We start from the raw sequence: 20,784 nt of genomic DNA on the forward strand, positions 1-20,784 counted from the left end.
CAATCCCAGCTTCTCTGGTCTTTCCCACATCCCTGGAGCATTCTGGTATATCTCTCCAAGTCCTTGATATCGTTTCTAAAGTTAAGTGTCCTGACTTGTAAAGGTTTAGCACAACTTCCTTGCTTTTATAATGTATGCCTCTTTTTATAAAGCCAAAGATCATGTATTGCTTTATCAACTAGTCCTGCCACCTTCAAAGAATTGTATACATAAACCTGCAGGTCTCTCTGTTCCTACACGCCCATTAAATTGGCACCATTTTGTTTACATTGCCTTTCCCCATTCTTCCACCCAAATGCATAATTTCCCACTTCTCTACATTAAATTTCATCTGCCACATCTCTGCCCATTTCACCAGACTATCTATGGCCGCCTGAAGTTGGCTACTGCTCCCCTCACTTTACTCCATTTAGAAGAAGAAATAAAGCAACTTTCTTTGTGGGGGGGGTGGGGGGGGGGAAGGGAATCATTGAACAGAAAATCTTTGCATTTGTTGAATTCTACACCAATTGTATTAATATTGTATTCATCAATAGCCCTGAACTGCTGCAGACCTCAGTAGACCCTCAGCTTCAATGTAAGATGAGGCATGAGCCATGAGCCTGCTTGATGACTTCACTGTTCCTGGACATGAGATCCCCTATAGATGGCGCCAAAATGAAATCGATGTCGTAATAGAGGAAATTGATGCCATAGAGCCCGTTGACCCTTTGTGAGCAGCTTTCTTCCAAGGTTAGCGGTGAGCTCTGTCCCTTCGCTGCTGACCGCAGAATCCGGGACATTAGGTACTTTTGTGAGGTCTATTTTTAAAACCACAGGGAAAATTATAGAGTAACATATAAGCTCTCCAATACTGATAGCAGCATGGCTATAAACACAATCATGGTGAGAAAACTATTGCTTGCAAAAACTGGAAACTATAGGGCTGCAACATTGCTTCAGTTGGATGAGTGCATTATAAATATGTTACAAAGCCTCAGTTTAGCTGGATCAATCCGTCCCATATAGTCATCAGTTGCAAAACGTACTCCGAACAGATTCTCTCCCATCAATATGTGCCAACCAAGAAGCAATTATGCAGCTCCTAAACAGAGCTCTAACCAGACAATAATCTGCAGTACATGCAAGAAACACACCGACAGTTGGATAAGTATTAGTTCAAATGAGGAAGTGGAGCAAGACGGGAGACATAACAGAGGAAGAAATTCAACGTTCAATTACAAAGTTTGCTTTATCGTTTTCTGGAACTTCACCGTTCTGGATGATTGCAGCCTGATGTGCTTCCTGTACCAGAGGAAAAAACAAACAAAAGAAACCCAGGATTGTATATAAACTAATTAGCACACCAAGAGGAAAACGTTTCAATGAATTTCCCCACCTCAGATCCAATATAATAAAAATGAGAAAATTGATGTTCAGTAAGTTTACATCTCTTGCCCAGTGAGTGTTGTTCCTCATCCATCAAGAAAGAATTGAAGTCTTTAAGTATAAGCGAGGCTTCAGAAACTTAATTTTGATGCTGCCCAATTTGTTTTGGTCCACTTATACTAACCCCCTGTATAGAATACCTATAATAGGAACCTATATCCCAACACTTTCAATACACTGTATCTGGAATGATTACAATATGCAAGGCAAACCTGAAAACAGAAAAAAAAATCTATAACATTATAGAAGCCATTTATCCATTTTCCAGATATCGCTACCATAGCATTCTTACAGCAATATGCAGAGCTTGCAACATGTAATCCAACAACATTTTGACCTGAATTAATTACTAACAAATTTCTCTGAAGATTTTACATATGAAAAATGGATTAAAATAGCATACAAGGGTAAAACTGCTATGTGGAAATAGTGCACTACTCTCACTTCTGAAACCTAGGCTCAAATGCAGTCCAGACTAATGAGATGAATGTGTCTCCTTTCTCCTGGCACCAAGTGAACGATGTTAGTCAATCCTTAACTTAACTCCTAGTGACTGCAGGCCAGTGTACCATCTGGCACTTTATTGGCAATCTCACTCAGAAAAGGTCATAAAAATGGCCGCTGTTCAAAAGAGAGAAAAAAATATACTGCTGCAGAAGAGGGTTTTCTTTTGAGGCTGGGGTTAAGGCAGAGTTAAAGAAAGCTCGGGTCTGCATCCAACTATCCTGTATCCAACTAGAAGTAATGGATACTGACATTAGGTTCCCAAAAATAGAATAGTGTCGCTTCTCCTAGCCTTCATATCCTTCGCTGATGAGCACAAAAAGCACATTGGGCAAAAAAAAACTAAAATCAATCTGTATTTTTTGCAAATGACAGAGACAAAGATAAAAGCTTTGGTCGTTATTATTTTAATAAAATAAATGAATGAAATAAAGTGGTATAGTATACTAGATCTTCAGCTCCTTGAGCCATGACGTAGTGGAATATCAATTTCATTCCAGAAACCGGCACATCATTCTGTTGTCTATCGATTCTGGATTTGTAGAGAAACACTCTCCTTTCCCCTGCTCTAGCCCATCCCACAGATTACCTTTGCATTTGCTTGTGGCCTGGGAGTAGTGAGCCCACAGTTGGAAGGGACAAAATCACTTGAGTAAAGTGCCGAACTCAAAAACAGATTTAAACATTTTGGCCTGGAGCTTCCGCTAGGTTGCACTGGATTTTTCAGTGCAATTCGCCCGAAATCAGCCAAACCAATGCAAAAGATTGCAGAATTTCAAGCACAATTATGTCCCATGCAAATCGAGCTTCCGTGATCTTTTGCACTGGTTTAAGAAAACATGGTGCTGGATGCCAACCCCGCACACAAAACTGGCCACGCCCCCAGATCGAATTAATCGCCATTGCAAGTTTCCGCTAAATGCGTCAGTTTGCAGGCCTTTGAGTAGGCTCTTAAAATTAAGCAGGTCTTTTTGGGTGCAAGAGCATTTATAGAAACATTTTTAAAGCTTTTGAATATCATTTTTTTTTAAACTTAAGAAACTGACTACTGTACACCAACATTGCAAATAGTTCTATATAGTTTATAAAAAGTCATTTTCAGTTATTTAAAAATTGGGTTACTTATGGGTGGACTAGACACTGATTAAAAATGCTTATTTTGTGTTAAATCCAATGTCAGCTGTATTAATCAAACTGCACCAATACATTAAGCAATATATTTTAAAACAATATTTTTCTTCAAGATTATATTATATTCTAAAACGCTGCCCGATTGCGCTGGTCCATGGCAGATTTTACCTTCGGTGATATTCAAATAAGTTCGAACAGAAACCCAAGCAAAAATAAACTGAATAATAGCGCAATTTGCGGCTGTCCAAAGCGGTTGGAAACACTATCCTTTTGTCTCAAACTTGAGCCACTTGAGATTTGTCTGTTTTGAGAGCAAGGTCAAACTTCTCAACTATGTCCATTGTTTAAGAGAGGTCACTGATCTGCACTCACGCACTAGTTCCTGATGATCACAGGAGCCAAGAGTAATTATTCAGAACAAGTAGTAGTTTGAGATTGATCCAGTGTGCTAAAATGATACTGATTTATAGCAAGCTAGAAGAACAAGCTTTGAAGTGGTTCATGAATGTTAATGCTCATTAACTCCATGATGTACAAACACTGTTGCATTATTTACAGTTTACAACTTTGTGGCAGACAATAATTTCTCTATGCAATGGCCTATCTTTATGGAAAAAAGTGAAATAAAAATGTAAATTATAATCAAATCACTGTTTCAAACATTTTTCCTTCCGTTTGCTGTATGTTTAATAGAATCTGCAGCTCTTTGAACCATTAAACATGATCAAACACGTCGTCAGCCTCCACGGCCATTGTGGTCCAGCTCCACTGGACTGCCCTCTCTTAGATCCAATCCTATCTGTCCTATTCTAACCACAACATGTCCTCGCTCCTGCGTGTTCTAGTTCTAGATTCCCCCACTAGTGGAAATATCCTCTCTGCGTTTACCTTGTTGAGCCCCCTCATTATTTTATATGTTTCAATAAGATCACCTCTCATTCTTCTAAACTCCAATAAGCATAGGACCAACCTGCTCAACCTTTCTTCATATGACAACCACTTCATCTCAGGACTCAATCTCGTGAACCTTCTCCGAACTGCCTCCAGTGCAAGTATATCCTTCCTTTAATAAGGAGACCAAACTGTACGCAGTACTCAAGGTGTGGTCTTACCAACGCCCTGTACAGTTGGAGCAGAACTTCCCTGCTTTTATACTCCATCCCCCTTGCAATGAAGGATCCATCCTCAATTCCCATTTACATACTGCCCCCCTCATTTACTTACAGCCCCTCGGTGACTTTATTCACAGGTCAGCTTCCGTATGTATTCTGATGACACCCAGCTCTACCTCTCCACCACCTCGCTCACCTCATGACAATCATGACGACAGTCTGATACGGTCATAGATAAGCCTGAAATTCCTCTAACTGATCAGCCGAAAAATAAAAGCCATTATTTTGGGATCCTGTTGAAAACTTAGACAAGGAATGTTTGCACTGCACCAATAAGGTTTTTAAAATAACAGTGGAAATATCAATACAAAAATCATTACAATAAGATCCGATGTGCAAGTCACCAGAGTAGTTATAATTAGTAAACCAGAAATGATACTGCTGTTCATTTGTTTGATTTTAAATAATACTTTGTTCACTATGAGAACAACATTACCATGAGAACACCAAAAGAACATAAGAAATAGGAGCAGGAGTAGGCTATGTGGCCCCTCAAGCCTGCTCTGCCATTCAGTAAGATCATGGCTAATCTGATCATGGACTCCGCTCCACTTCTCTGCCCGCTCCCCATAACCCTTGACTCCCTTATCATTCAAAAATATGTCGATCTCCACCTTAAATATATTCAATGACCCAGCCTCCACAGCTCCCTGGGGTAGAGAATTCCAAAGATTCACAACCCTCAAAGAAATTCCTCCTCATTTCTGTCTTAAATGGGTGACCCCTTATTCTGAAACTATGCCACCTAGATCCAGATTCCCCCACGAGTGGAAACATCCTCTCTGCATCTAACTTGTCGAGCCCCCTCATTATATATGTTTCAATAAGATCACCTCTCATTCATCTAAACGCCAATAAGTACAGGACCAACCTGCTCAACCTTTCTTCATATGACAACCACTTAATCTCGTGAACCTTCTCTGAACTGCCTCCAATGCAAGTATATCCTTCCTTAAATATGGAGACCAAAACTGTACACAGTACTCTGGGTGTGGTCTTACCAATGCTCTGTACAGTTGGAGCAGGACTTCCCTGCTTTTATACTCCATCTCCCTTGCAATAAAGGTCAACATTCCATTTGCTTCCTGATTACTTGCTGTACCTGCATGCTAACTTTGTGTTTCAAGCACAAGGACCCCCAGGTCCCTCTGTACTGCAGCATTTTGTAATCTCTCCCCACTTAAAAATAGTAATTTGCTTTTTATCTTTCCTACCAAAGTTGATAACCTCACAGTTTCCCACATTATACTCGATCTGCCAAATTTTTGCCCACTCTCAACCAATCTATATCCCTTTGTAAGTACTTTATGGCCTCCTCACAACTTGCTTTCCCACCTGATAGAGAATACAAGCAAGCTGCAAAGGTGGGAGAAAACACAGACAGCAGTTAGATTGCGTACGTGTGAAATGGCACGATGCATTAAGCCATCAATCACACTTGACATCTCAAGACTTTGGGCTGAGAGCCAACCATGGGTTAACAACTCATACTGTTGAGTCAATAGTATCAAAGGGGTGAGAGTTCATTGTTGTAAGCTGATCCAGTATAAATTCAGCCATTTTCAGACATGTGCTCCAGTATAACAGAGTTGGAACTCTGCCAAGAAGTCGCTGCTGCTGAAATAAAATTACTTTAACCTACTACCGGATTTCGAATCTCATTGAAAATGAAGAGATCTAAAAATTTTTGGCGTCACGAACAGGATCGCTGAGGGAAGAAACTGAATTTTGGACATCGGACCTATATCGGCATACTGAGGTAAGGGCTCTTCTTTATAAAAGTCCTCGGTCAATTGTCTAAATTCACCTCTCCTCTACGCGATTCCGAAAGCCTCCGGTTGGTAGTCGGCTCGAGGTCCCATATAGACGTCTAACTTCGGCGGTGTGTTAGTTAATTAATCACTGACCCGGCTGGAAAGTCTACGACTCGAGACCCCAGTAAAGAAATCAGTACTATGGCAGCAGAAGATAAGAGCAAAGATTTGCCTACAACTGTTAAAGGCAGGCAGGCCCCACCTGATGTTTCGATAGACAAAATCCTCCAACAGTTGAAAGAATACATAGAGCAACAATTCGACTTATCTAAAACCTGTATCAAGATTGAACAAAAGTATGGTACCTCCAAAGGACAATGGTCCTTGGACGAGATCAAAAGGGTCTGGGGAAAAACGACCCGTACGAAAAATAAAGAACGAACTAGATGGTCCCTAGCCGTTATGGGACAGATCAGACAGCGGAATGAAATCATGACGTGGTCCCAACATGATAGGGACCTGACCAGTACAAACGACCAATTGCAAGCTGTTTGTGAACAACTAAGACAGAAAAAACTTGAACTTGAAATGTTGGAAGCGGAAGTTAAAGATCTTAAAGGTGAAATTAAAGAATGGGAAAAATCATTAGGTCAAGAGACAGTAATAGGAAAAGGAAAATGTATCAGTCAATTCCCAGGGTACCCATGTTTGGATCAATAAAAAGCGCAAACCCGAAGACATGACCAAGAAATAGATATAGATTCGGAGTCCTCCGACGGTACAGAGTAGGTGGATGAAGAATTAGGGGTACGTTTTGCCCCGTTTTAAAAAAAAAAACAGTGTAGTCAAATCAGGAGAGACTGCGGCGGAGGACGGAAACAAAAGAACGAAGAAAAGGGAGTATACAGAATACTTAGTTCATGATCCGGCAGACCCAGAGAAAATTGATAAATGGCCCAAGGAGTTGCCCAATCTAAAGAAAGGCCGAGTGAAAACGTGGGAACAATTGGACCGCCTAAGAAATATATATCAACTTCATCCCTGGGACGGAGTGCAAATTTTGACCATAATGGTGCCAAAAACACAAGAAAATTGCACACCAAGGTAGAAGCAGCTTTGGGGCAGGACGAGCAAGAATTAAACGCAGGGTGGGATGTGATTAAACATAGCAGGACTGAAGGTTTGCAGCCAAAGACAGACTGGGGAAAAATTGCAGCCTGCCAACAGAAAGGAACAGAGGAGGTCCTGGAGTATGACGAGCGGTTTAGATGCACGTGGCTAGAACATTCGGGTATGAATCATACGGATGAGGAAATGGATGAACAAGTGTTTGGACCCCTGAAAGCAACTTTCGTGGCAGAACTAAAGCCAGAACTGTCCAAAATGCTTAAGGTAGTGTTACCGGACTGGGAAGGTAGAGGAACTACCTTTGCAGCGTTGGTGGATCGATGTAACCAATTAGACAGGGATATGGGAGCTAAAGTCTGAGCTGTGCAAGCTATGGGATGGAAATCCCAGGATTCTGATAAATAGTCATTAGGAAAATTACCCGGAAAATATTATTGTGGGAAAGGTGGTCACTGGGCCAAGACGTGCAGGGCGAAATAGCAAGGTCGCGGCCGGGGAAGAGGACGTGGTCAGGTATATAACTCAGCCAACAAACCAGGCTTGTTACAAGAACAACCTCATGGAAGCATTTAAGCAAATGACAATACAACAGAAAGGAGTTACTTGGGATAAGCAAATAACGATTAGAGCCCGCCCTGGCCCCTCTCCTCGCACTAATACAACAAAGGGGAGATGGGCTATATATAACTGAGGGTGGGCGATAAGAATGTGGACTGTCTTTTAGACAAAGGGGTGGAATTAACAGGCTTACCCCTACAATATGGAGACTCTTTGCCGTTGAAATGGTAGGGCATGTACAGCCTATGGAGTTGGGGCCATAAAATGGAAATTAAAAAGGACAACACCGGTACTTATAGTGCTGGGTCCACATGAACTAACCGGTCTGGATAGGCAGAGTAGATCAACCCCTTTTGGGAATGGACGTCCTAATCCAAGTAGATTCATCGTTGCATTTTGAGGATGGTCGGGTGACATGGTTAATTAGAACTTCGAAGAAAGAAGAATTGAAGGAACACCCGATATGGGCTAAAGACAAGAACGATTGTGGCCTACTCCAGATGGAGCCTGCGTCATTTACCGGGACCAAGCCTCCATGCACTAAGCAGTATCCCATCAGTCCAACTGCCATTGTGAGAATCCTACCTGTTATTCAGCAATTGGAAAAACAAGGAGTGCTTATTAAAATGCATAGCTCCTCCAATAGCCCCGTGTGGCTGGTACAGAAATCTAATGAGACTTGGCATTTGACCGTCGATTATAGGAAAGCTAACCAGTGTATTAATCAAAAAGATCCTTTGGTCGCAGATCCCTCCACCATTTTTAATGTTCTCAAACCGGAACATAAATATTTCTCGGTTATAGATATGGCCAACGGATTTTGGTCGGTGCCTCTGGCACTGGAGGTTCGACAGTGGTTTGCTTTCATTGTCCAAGGACAACAGTATACTTGGACCCAGTTACGGCAGGGTTTCCACAACAGCCCTACAGTATTCCACATGGCTTTACAAAGCCATTTGTGAGAATTACCTCCCGTCATCCACAGTCACCCAATATGTAGACGATATCCTGCTAGCTTCAAACACGGAAGAACAGCATGAACAAGATCTACGAGCTCTGCTGGACCACCTTTGGCTGAAAGAACATAAAGCCAGCATCGACAAAGCACAAATATCCCAAGAAGAGGTTGTATACCTGGGACAAAAGATTTCACAAGGAAAGAGAGAACTTACCCAGGATAGAACTGCAGCCATTCGGGCTGCTAAAAAAACCCACCACTATTCAGGAACTAAGGTTTTTTGGGGGATTGTGTAACTTTAACAGAAATTGGATTGACTCCTTCACACAGCTTGCTCAGTCATTGAATGATATCTTAAAGGGGAAACGTGCCTCTAAAGAAGCCATCACCCTCACTAAGGAACAGCAAGAGGCCTTCCTGAGTTTGAAAAAAGCCTCGTGTTCGGCACCAGCTCTGGGAATCCCCGACAGTGGTAAGCCATTTACCCTGTTTGTCCATGAGAAAGAAGGATATATGACAGCTATACTGACACAAGAACATGGGGATTGGCAAAGACCTATTGGCTATTATTCGGCAAAACTGGATGCTGTAGCCCTCGGATGGGGAAGCTGCCCAAGGGCCATGGAAGCTACATGTCGAGCGGTAATGATCACTGCGGGTCTAGTCCTCGACCAAAAGCTGATTGTCAAGCGTCCCCACACCGTACACGCTTTGCTGTCTATGAATAGATTGTCTCAGTTGACGGTAGCTAGATGAACCCGCTGGACAGCCATTTTGGAAGCTCCTAATCTCCATATCGTCCAAGCCAGCCTGGTTAATCCCGCAACTATGCTCCCGGTCAGAATCGAGGGAGCAAGAGGGGGGAGAATGTGAAGAGCATGACTGCGTGGAGATTTTAAAAGAAACAGCCTTAGCAGCAGAGGAGCCTCTGCACAACCCAGACCTCATCCTGTTTACAGATGGTTCCTCCTTTGTTGACAATGGTACCAGAAAATCAGGATGGGCAGTTACAACCTTATATGAGGTAGTAGCAAAAGGATGTTTACCCTCAGGAACGTCAGCACAACAGGCTGAATTACGGGCCCAGAAGCATGTCGAATAGCAGAAAGACAGACAGCTAATGTCTACACAGATTTGCGTTATGCTTTTGGAGTTGCTCACGACTTTGGTCTGTTATGGCGGAAAAGAGGATTCCTCACTGCTGTTGGTACACCTATCCGAAATGGAAAAGAAGTCCGAGATTTACTAGAGGCCATACAATTACCTCAGGAAGTATCCATCCTGAAGTGTAAGGCCCATACCAAGGAAAATACCACAGAAGCACAGGTAAATGCCCTAGCGGACCAGGCAGCTAAAGATGCAGTCTCACAGGGCGCTCCCCCAGAAGAGCCAACACAGATGTGCAGACTGAAAGCACTCAGGACTCTGACATAAGACCTTCAAACAATGCAAGGAGAGTGCTCCAGAGAGGAAAAATGGACATGGATCGAGCAGGAATTAAGCTATGCGAAGATGGTGTCTGGAGACAAAGAGTTACCGACAAGCCAGTTGCGCCACAAGCGCTTATGCCTTTTTTAGCCCAACAGATCCACTCGTGGGGACACTTGGCCTAACAGATGACGGCACGGTTCCAGAAAAGCTGGTGGGGTCAGGGATTTAAAAAACACACCCAACTAGTAGCAGACCGCTGTGTGGTCTGCCAGAAAAATAATTCTGGACCCATCACAGTAATGCCTAACTGAGGCTCCCTGCCCCTGTCGGACCATTCCAGCAGGTCGATTATATATCTCTCCCTCCATGCCAAGGATATACTAATATTCTTGTCATGGTCGACAGATTCTCTAGATGGGTAAAAGCTGTCCCAACGAAAAGAGCCACAGCCAATCACACTGCAAAGGGCTTGTGTAAGGATTACATTCCCCGATGGGGAGTCCCGAGTAGCATTGACTCAGATCAGGGAACCCACTTCACAGGTGCTGTCTGCCAAGAAGTCTGTAGGTTACTGACCATTATGTGGGATTTACACTGTCTTTATCACCCACAATCATCAGGACAAGTAGAGCGAATGAATCGAACTCTGAAACAACGGCTTGCCAAATATCACCAAGAAGGAACACCATGGCCCCAGGCACTACCAATAGTGCTATGTAGCATTAGGGCAACCCCGAACATAACTACAGGTCTAAGCCTGTTTGAAATTATAACAGGAAGACCCATGTCGCTGCCAGCAACTATCGATTTACGGAAAGCTGATGTTCACTTAATGAGTGATACTTTGGTATCATACTGTCAGAACCTAACCAATGCTATTAGTTCCGCTTCCCGACAGATATCGGCAGCTTGGGGTAATCCACCCGAAGGAGGACACATCATCATCCCGGGAGTCTGGGTTTGTGTGAAAAAGTTGCATAAAGAACCTTTGGGTGCCAAGTGGGAGGGACCTTACCAAGTGTTACTGACCACCCAGGCAGCTGTTAAAGTCCAAGGAAAGAAAGCCTGGATCCATGCCTTACACGTTAAGTTAAATGAGCACCCGTAACTGAAGCTGAAATCTGATAAGGACAATTACTTTTTGCCAAAATGTATAAATTTACTGTACTACTGACTGTAGGTATTCGAGGCATTTGCCTACTTCTTACTAGCCGACCCTCTGCACCAAAGGGAAATAGTAGGGTACCCAGGGAATTACATGTAAATACCTTTTTACATATGTCATATGTTTATGCCAAACAAGGTAACATTTCCAGTTGTTGGGTGTGTGCGCATATTCCTATTCACTCAAAGGGTCAATTTCCCTAGAGGTCAATTTCCGTGAATATCTCAGAAATGGCTGAGTGGATAATTAATCAAAACAAAACAGGCAATGCGTTTCAGGATATGGAACACTGGGCACCTAAATGCACCTAAAGTCAGCAGGTTACAATCTGACTATCTTTGAAGGGGGCTACCAACTGTGCTACAATAATTCCAAATGGCCCCCATTTTTTGTTATCACTAATACAACGGGGGTAGGAAAATGGGGGGGAAAATCGGTCTGTCTGATTAGAAATATGACGGGGGGGGGGGGGGGCCAAAATATGGGGTATAGTAACTGCTCCCGGAATTATAATGTAATCAAGCCACGGAACCGATGTGGGAGTTCTTAACGTAACGGGGATTCTGAATAAAACAGATGGAAAGGCCTGGACAGGCCCCGGAGTGTTGATGACAAAGAAACAGCTAACATTCATTGCCTATAATGGCACCTATTGGGTGTGTGGCCACAAGGCCTACCCTTGGCTGCCCCAGAATTGGACAGGATCCTGCTATTTAGCCTACATTATATGATACATATATGGCACAAAGTCCCTGTCGGAACATCTACGCCGTCCTAAGAGAGCTATCACAGAAACAGAGGTTCTTTGCCATTCTGGTCCCTTGGTATGGGACTGCCAAACTGTCAAGGGAATCCATTAACATGACATCAGTTGTGGAACAGGTAGTCAATGATACCTCAGAGGCCCTAATTAAAATCAATGCAGGAATGGTAGCAATCCACACAGTAGCCCTACAGAATAGAATGGCCCTTGACTACATCCTGACTGAAAAGGGAAGTACTTACGCCCTACTCGGAACTGAGTGTTGCACATATATCCCAGATAGCTCCGAAGAAATTATACCCTTAGCGGAGCATATCGAAGAGGAGGTAGAAAAACTTAAGCAACCCCCATCATTCACTTTGTGGAGCGGGGCCATTAAATGGCGAGGTTCAATAGGAACTTCATTGGTGGAAGGTTTAATTCTATTCATTGTAATTATTTTACTTTTATATTGTTTGTTTATGTTGATTAAATGCTGTTGCAACCAGGCGGCTGTAGCTGCTGTCCTGCAGGTGAGACGCCTAGCAGGTCCCAGCAAACCGTCAGTACGTGGCACAGGGGTATGTTATGTTTAAGGGAAGGTTGTTTACTGGTTGAATTAAGATATTGATTTGGATTAAGTTGGAATGAGGTTAATTAACCTACTAAAACCAGACTTTCATTGTGGCCACGATGGAATTCGGGTTGGTGTAAATTTGTATGGAAGCTACTAGTCCGGACATGTGGCAAAACACATTAACAAATTTTAGAAGGAAACTCTTATTTTGTAGAATTTTTAAACCAGTGATACCTGATGTTTTATGATTCCGTTTTTGAAAGAATCAAAGGGGGGATTGATAGAGAATACAAGCAAGCTGCAAAGTTGGGAGAAAACACAAACAGCAGTTAGATTGCGTACTTGTGAAATGGCACGATGCATTAAGCCATCAATCACACGTGACATCTCAGGACTTTGGGCTGAGAGCCAACCATGGGTTAACAACTCATACTGTTGAGTCAATGGAGCCAATAGTATCAAGGGTGGGGGGAGGAAAGAGTTCATTGTTGTAAGCTGATCCAGTATAAATTCAGCCATTTTCAGACATGTGCTCCAGTATAACAAAGAGCTGGAACTCTGCCAAGAAGTTGCTGCTGCTGAAATAAAGTTACTTTAACCTACTACCTGATTTCGAATCTCATTGAAAATTAAGAGATCTAACACCACCTATCTTTGTACCATCACCTCCAAATTCCCTTCCAAGTGACCCACAAACCTGCTCCACACATAAATTGTGCCATTCCTTCACCATAGCTGGATCAAAATCCTGGAATTTCCTACATAACACAATTGTAGGAGGAATTGCGTATCATGCAGTAATTCAGAAAAGGCCCAACACTACCAAGACAACTGAGGATTGCCAATAAATGTAGCCTTGCTAGCATTTTCCACATCCAGAGAGCAAAGAAAAAAAATCTAGCTCTATGCCCAAAGTGAGACAGTCAGTTGGCAATCAGTAACTAGTGAGGTGCCACAGGAACCCCAACTATTTACAATCTATATTAAATGACTTGGAAGAAGGGACAGAGTGCAACGTAGCCAAGTTTGCTGACGATACAAAGATGAGAGGAAATGCAATGTGTGAGGAGGACACAAAAAACCTGCAAAAGAACATAGACAGGCTAAGTGAGTGGGCAAAAATTTGGCAGATGGAGTATAATGTTGGAAAGTGTGAGGTTATGCACTTTGGCAGAGAAAAAAAATCAAAGAGCAAGTTATTATATAAATGGAGAAAAATGGCAAAATGCTGCAGTACAGTGGGACCTGGGGGTCTGGTGCATGAAACACAAAAGGTTAGTATGCAGGTACAGCAAGTGATCAGAAAGGCCAATGGAATCTTGGCCTTTATTGCAAAGGGGATGGAGTAGAAAAGCAGGGAAGTCTTGCTACAGTTGTACAGGGTATTGGCGAGGCCACACCTGGAATACTGCGTGCAGTTTTGGTTTCCATATTTACAAAAGGATATACTTGCTTTGGAGGCAGTTCAGAGAAGGTTCACTAGGACAATTCCAGAGATGAGGGGTTTGATTTATGAGGAAAGGTTGAGTAGGCTGGGCTTCTACTCATTGGAACTCAGAAGAATGAGAAGTAATCTTATCGAAACGTACAAGATTATGAGGGGGCTTGACAAGGTGGATGCAGAGAGGATGTTTCCACTAATAGGGGAGACTAGAACTAGGGGGCATAATCTTAGAATAAAACTGAGATGAGGAGGAATTTCTTCTCAGAGGGTTATAAATCTATGGAATTCGCTGCCTCAGAACTGTGGAAGCTGGGTCATTGCATACATTTCAGGCAGAGAGAGACAGTTTCTTAACCGATAAGCGAATAGGGGTTATGGGGAGCAGGCAGGGAAGTTGATCAGAGTCCATGATTGGATCAGCCATGATCGTATTAAATGGTGGAGTAGGCTCGAGGGGCCGTATGGCCTACTTCCTGTTCCCATTTCTTATGTTATGTTCATACCCAGATATGCAAAAAATTTATGCTATAGACGAACACACTGTACTTGGCAGAATGCTCAAACTGAATTTACAATAGGATCTTTGGAGCTGGCAGAGGTTAAAATTTCATCCCATCAGTCGGTTTAGTTCTAAACTCAAGTCTCAGAGGTGCAAGGAAGTGTACTAATCCACTATTCCTACCAGTCCCCTCAAGAAGGATTGTGTTAATACTTAAGTGAAACTTACATTTTTACTAACATTTGTAAAAAAATTTTTATAAATCCATCTCTGGATAAAGTCATTTTTTTGTTAAATTACATCTTAAAACTGTGCCAGATGAAATGCAAGGGCATACCTTTGAGCCAGGAGGAGGTGTCAGTCCAAGAAATGCATAAACTCCATTATCTTCCTTGGCATTGAAGAAAGCATCAAAGTCCTATGGTGTTAAGAAGATTAGCGGCATAAAAATCTGGAATGTGTTTGCATTGCACCAACAAGGAGGCTTTTAAATAACAGTGGAAATGTCAATACAAAAATCATTACAATAAGATCCGATGCGCAAGTCACCAGAGTAGTTATAGTTAGGAAACCAGAAATGATACTGTTGTTAGTTTGTTTGATTTTAAATAATGTTTTGTTCACTTTTTTTCTTCAAAATAATGTCCCATTAGATGGACCCAGTTGAAAGCATCTCCTGTAATAAGAACATAAGAAATAGTAGCACAAGTAGGCCATACAGACCCCTCGAGCCTGCTCCGCCATCCAATATGTTCATGGACTCGGCTCCACTTCCCTACCCGCGCCCCATAATCCCTTATTGGTTAAGAAACTGTCTATTTCTGTCTTAAATTTATTCAATGTCCCAGCTTCCACAGCTCTGAGGCAGCGAATTCCACAGATCCACAACCCTCTAAGAAGAAATTCCTCCTCATCTCAGTTTTAAATGGGCGGCTCACAATCTTATACGTTTCGATAAGATCACCTCTCATTCTTCTGAATTCCAATGAGTAGAGGGCCAACCTACTCAACATTTCCTTAGAAGTCAACCCCCTCATCTCCGGAATCAACCTAGTGAACCTTCTCTGGACTGCCTCCAAAGCAAGTATATACTTTTTTAAATATGGAAACCAAAACTACATGCAGTATTCCAGGTGTGGCCTCACCAATACCCTGTACAAGTGTAGTAAGACTTCCCTGCTTTTCTACTCCATCCCCTTTGCAATAAAGGCCAAGATTCCATTGGCTTTCCTGATCACTTGCTGTACCTGCATACTAACCTTTTGTGTTACATGCACAAGTACCCCCAGGTGCCACTGTACTGCAGCACTTTGCAATATTTCTCCATTTAAATAATAACTTGCTCTTTGATTTTTTTTCTGCCAAAGTGCATGACGTCACACTTTCCAACATTATACTCCATCTGCCAAATTTTTGCCCACTCACTTAGCCTGTCTATGTTCTTCCGAAGATTTTGTGTGTCCTCCTCAAACATTGCTTTTCCTCCCATCTTTGTATCATCAGCAAACTTGGCTACATTACACTCGGGTCCCTTCTTCCAAGTCGTTAATAGATTGTAAATAGTTGGGGTCCCAGCACAGATCCCTGCGGCACCCCACTGGTTAGTGGTTGCCAACTAGAGAATGAACCATTTATCCCTACTCCATTTTCTGTTCGTTAGCCAATCCTCTATCCATGCTAATATATTACCTCCAACCCCGTGACCTTTTATCTTGTGCAGTAACCTTTTTATGTGGTACCTTGTCAAATGCCTTCTGGAAGTCCAAATACACCACATCCATTCGTTCCCCTTTATCCACCCTGCAGCAAACAACATGAAACCCTGTATCTTTGCACAATAGTCTGAAATTTAGAGGAGGCAGAGGATCTTCTGGAGTAAGTTTTGACATTAGCTAGAGCTGATAGAGGCAAGATGTATGCTTGAAATTATGTGGTTCCATTACTCGAGGCTTTTTTCCAGATTGGGAGATGTCAAAAAGACAACTATTTTTTTTAAACTGGTCATCAGGCAGGGCTCAGTGGGCACTAAGGAACCTTGTATCACTTGGCTGAATTTATCCAGCAGAGTATAGCAGTAATATGGTTTCACAGATATGGTATAAACCAGGTGAGAGGGTACATTGTAACAATACAGTCGTAGCACCACTATTTCGCCAATACAAGTATAATCAAAACCCTCAACTCTCATTTGTGATTAAAGAGTTAAAAAATAACCAGAGGGATATGATATGGCATACGGCATACAACAGACACATACATATCATCACCATATGACTAGGGCTAAAGCACTGGAAGGGCACTACAGGTTGGACCCCTCTGATCCAGACACATCCGTGATTTGGCATTAGTCCCAGTTTCCTGCGCTTCCTGGCTCCGAGTTCAGGGAGGTAACCAGGCCAGGCAAGGGAAGGGAAGGGCAGGCAGCTAACTGAGGTGCCGAAGCTGGACCTGAGGGAGAGAGGGGGGGGGGGGGGGGGGTTTGTTAAAAAAAAAACACGAAACCAGTGCGTTAATTAATAAATGTGGCTGGGAGATTTCGACACAGAGAGAGAGAGAGAGAGAGAGAGAGAGAGAGTGGCTGAGTTTCACAGCCTGAGCCGGAGCGTGGGGGAGGCGTTCAGGAGCCCGGGTGCTGTCGACAGGTACCGGTAAGTCTAGGCTAGGCGTGACCTCCAGTGGTTTGTAAAATTCGCTGTTTCGGCACCAGACAGGTCCTGAGAGTGCCAGACCAGAGAGGTCCAACTTGTCCCAGCTATCTTCTGTTATTGAAGAAGCTGTGGAGTACGGGAGACTTCAGAGGCAGTGGGGCAGGAGTGGAATATTTGATGAAATTAATTTAATCCTTATGAGAAGCGAGATAGTCTATAAAATAAGCTAACAAAAGCGATTCAATAAAGATACAAGCAGGATAATTTTAAGTTTTTATGCCCCAGATGTCATGGTAAACAGAAATGCAAACACATTTAAAAAAAAAAATGGAAATGGGGTAGAAAAATATAAATCCAAAGATTTTGAACAGATGAAGTAAAGAAAATATTTAATAAAAAAAAACTTACCCCACAATACTGGTCATCATTGAAGATCTGTGGAGGGAGAGGAATGCCATTCTGTGGCCGCTTTTCCCCTGGGACATTTCCTCGCATCCACTTTCTGTTGTCTTCATTTGCTGCTATATCCATTTCTTTAAAGTCAATTTTATTGGCTTCCAAGAAACCCAGTACATCCTGCTGTTTCTTCTTGATCTGTGAACATGATCACAGATGAGTTGTGCACCATGGAAATAAGCCAAATAAGGCAGTAAATAAAGCCAAAGGAGGAGTGGGTCACACAAAGCTATTGACATTTCACTTATTAATCCATGCAAGTACAGGTTGAACCTCCCTTATCCGGAACCCTTGGGACCTAGCCTGTTCTGGATAAGGGATTTTCCCGGACGAGGGGTGGTCACGTTAAATTGGATGGTACAGGTACAGAGCAATGGAATATCGTGGCTGGCTGGCTTGGGGCTGGGAAAATGGCAAAGAGATATTTCCAAATAAGGGGGGGTTGGGGGGAAATCGCGGGGTTAGGCCAACGATTGCGGGAGTTGGCAGCGAGGAAGAACTTCAATTTATTCATGTCGGAGGTGTATGCGTGCGTGTTTCTGAATGCCGATTTGTTTTGATCAATGCCTACCATCTACAATATCCTACATAAACCTCCCATCTCTGCAGCAGACCCTAAATAACCAATTTCAGAATCATTTATAATCCAGCTATATATCTTCAAAATGATGCTGATCAACACTAGGCATCCCACCCTCCACATCAACACAAGCCCCATTGACAAAATCAGGTCTGGACTAAAATGCTCGTGCCATCGAGAGCAGGCGGTGAAAACTACAAATTATATCCAATTGTTGGAATAATCAGTTGCCATGGTGAAGATTAAGGAAGACACCATCAGACATTTAGTGTGATAGCAGGTTGGACAGTAAAGAGAGGATAAAAAGTGAATTAAAAAAAAAATCTGACAAACAATATACAAGATAAAATATAAAACACATACCTATAAATATGAAAAATAAAGTCCTAAGAGACAGCAATAATGAGAATTTCAAAATAGCTTATATAAACATAAATGGTCACTACTAAAATATACACAAGGGTTTGACAAAAACTTTAAACGTTCCATTCAGAAAATCTCCAAAAGAACCAGGGAAGAGAAAATAAGTTATCCAAGTCAGATCACAATAATTTGAGCATCAGTTTCCAGCAAACTTTGCTGCTACCTGATGTGATATATTTACAGAGCGCAGCACACACAGGTCTTTCTAAAATGAGTGCAGCTCCAGAACTTCCTGGTTCTTGTAAGCTGACTGTTTATTCCCTTTAGCTGCAGTAACACAATACGTCTACATCCAGTGTGGAGCTACAGACATTACACTTCTCCCTCCTTAATGAAGAGGTTATTACAAAAAACATCATACATAACTTGCATGTTTATACATAAAGATATGGACTTATTTTGCCATATTTACAAATTTAACTATCACTTGTTTTCTGTTTAGCTCTCGAACAGAACCTTCCAAACATGGTGTCGAATTTTACACTCATTTGAGGCTCGTCCTGAGGAACGTTTTCCTCCATGGAATTTCCTTGATTTTCATCTGAACTCACTAACTTCAGACTGTTTGTTTTCCTGACTCGAACTCAGACTTATATTCTGATTTTCTCTTGGATTTGTTTCCAGTACACTAGATGTAGGATATGCTACTGGTGTATCAAAACTATCTGATGAGTCAGAAATAATTGAATCATTCCCATCTTCAACTCCTTCCATGACTATAGGTGAACAAACCTAACTTGTCCATTATCAAACAAACATCCAAATATGTGCGAGGACCACATATCTTCACCATTCTTCCTAGTAACCACTTTACCTATTTATGGTGATGGTTCTTCACTCTCACCTTCTGGTTTAATTTCATACTTCTCTCTTTTACTCTACCTCTATCATGATTCTCTCTCTGTCTCAATTGTGTCTCTTCTATGAACTGTGCCAAATTTGGTTTTAACAACGAGAATCTGGTTCGTGGCTGTCATTTGAGAAACAACTCTGCTGGTGTTCTACCTGTAGTTGTATGAGGAGTATTACGATATGTAATTAGAAAATTAGCCAATTTGTGATTCAATGACAACAGTCATTTCTTTGGATTTGGATCTAACATTTGTTTTATGAGGACACGTTTTACAATTTGTACAGTGTGCTCTGCTGCACCATTCGAAGCAGGATGGTATGGTGGAACCTTGGTATGTTTCACACCATTTTTGCTCATGAACTGTGCAAATTCTTCTGAACGAAATTGTGGTCCATTATCCGAAACAATTTCTTCAGGGAGGCCAAATGAAGAAAATAAACTTAGCAAAATGTCCAATGTTTTACTACTACTTATTTTCCATATTGGAAACACCTCGACCCACTTCGAATGGCTATCACAATGAACAATTGTTGTCCGTCTAACTCAGCAAAATCAATATGTAGCCTTTGCCACACCCTGGGAGGCCATTTCCATGGCTGTAATGGTATGGATGGTGGTTGCTTGCTTACCGATTGACATGTCATACACTGGCTCACGATGTACTCTATATCTTTAACAAAACCTGGCCACCATAAGTAACTGCATGCAAAACTCTTGGTCAAGCACATTCCCAGGTGCTGGTCATGGAGGTCTCCTAATAATTTGGACGGGAATTTAGTTGGTGTGACCACTCTTGCACCCCACATGATACAATCTTTATCGACTGATCATTCATTCCTACGAATGAAGAATGGATGATTATCTTTGTCTGTTGCATGCTTTGGCCATCCATTTGCAATATACTCATACACCTTTGACATCACTGGGTCACATTTGGTTGCTCTACCAATCTCTTCAGCTGTGACTGGCAGTTCATCAATGTATGAACAATAAAACACCTCTTTCCCCATCGGGTGTAACTTGTGATGGGGAAGGCAATCTAGACATTGTATCAGCATTACTGTGATCAGCTGATCGTCTGTATTCAATATCATATATATATGCTGACAAAATCAAAGCCCATCTCTGCATTAGGGCTGCAGCTAATGTTGGAACTGGGGACTTTGGATGGAAGATTGCGGTTAGGGGCATATGGTCCGTAACGAGAATAAACTTATAACCATACAAGTATTTGTGGAACTTCTTGATCCAAAAAGTAATGCCAAAGCATGCTTTCGATTTGCGCATAATTACTCTCACTGGCACAGAGTGCATGATGCAAAAGCAATTGGTC

General features: G+C 42.2%; 1 protein-coding gene across 7 annotated transcripts in view; it reads right to left on the bottom strand.

Annotated features, from left to right (window-relative positions):
* Positions 1 to 20,784, bottom strand: part of sh3bgr (SH3 domain binding glutamate-rich protein) — a 61,013-nt gene that overhangs the window by 17,221 nt on the left and 23,008 nt on the right. For all 7 annotated transcript variants that reach the window (XM_070893842.1, XM_070893840.1, XM_070893839.1 and 4 more), the window contains exons 2-4: positions 17,548 to 17,733; positions 14,829 to 14,909; positions 1,222 to 1,284 (exon numbers count right to left, since the gene is read on the bottom strand). In XM_070893842.1, the coding sequence (XP_070749943.1) occupies positions 1,222 to 1,284; positions 14,829 to 14,909; positions 17,548 to 17,733 (330 nt within the window). The remainder of the gene's footprint in view (positions 1 to 1,221; positions 1,285 to 14,828; positions 14,910 to 17,547; positions 17,734 to 20,784) is intronic.

Source organism: Pristiophorus japonicus, chromosome 11 (genome assembly GCF_044704955.1).
Source record: "Pristiophorus japonicus isolate sPriJap1 chromosome 11, sPriJap1.hap1, whole genome shotgun sequence".
NCBI lineage: Eukaryota > Metazoa > Chordata > Chondrichthyes > Pristiophoridae > Pristiophorus > Pristiophorus japonicus.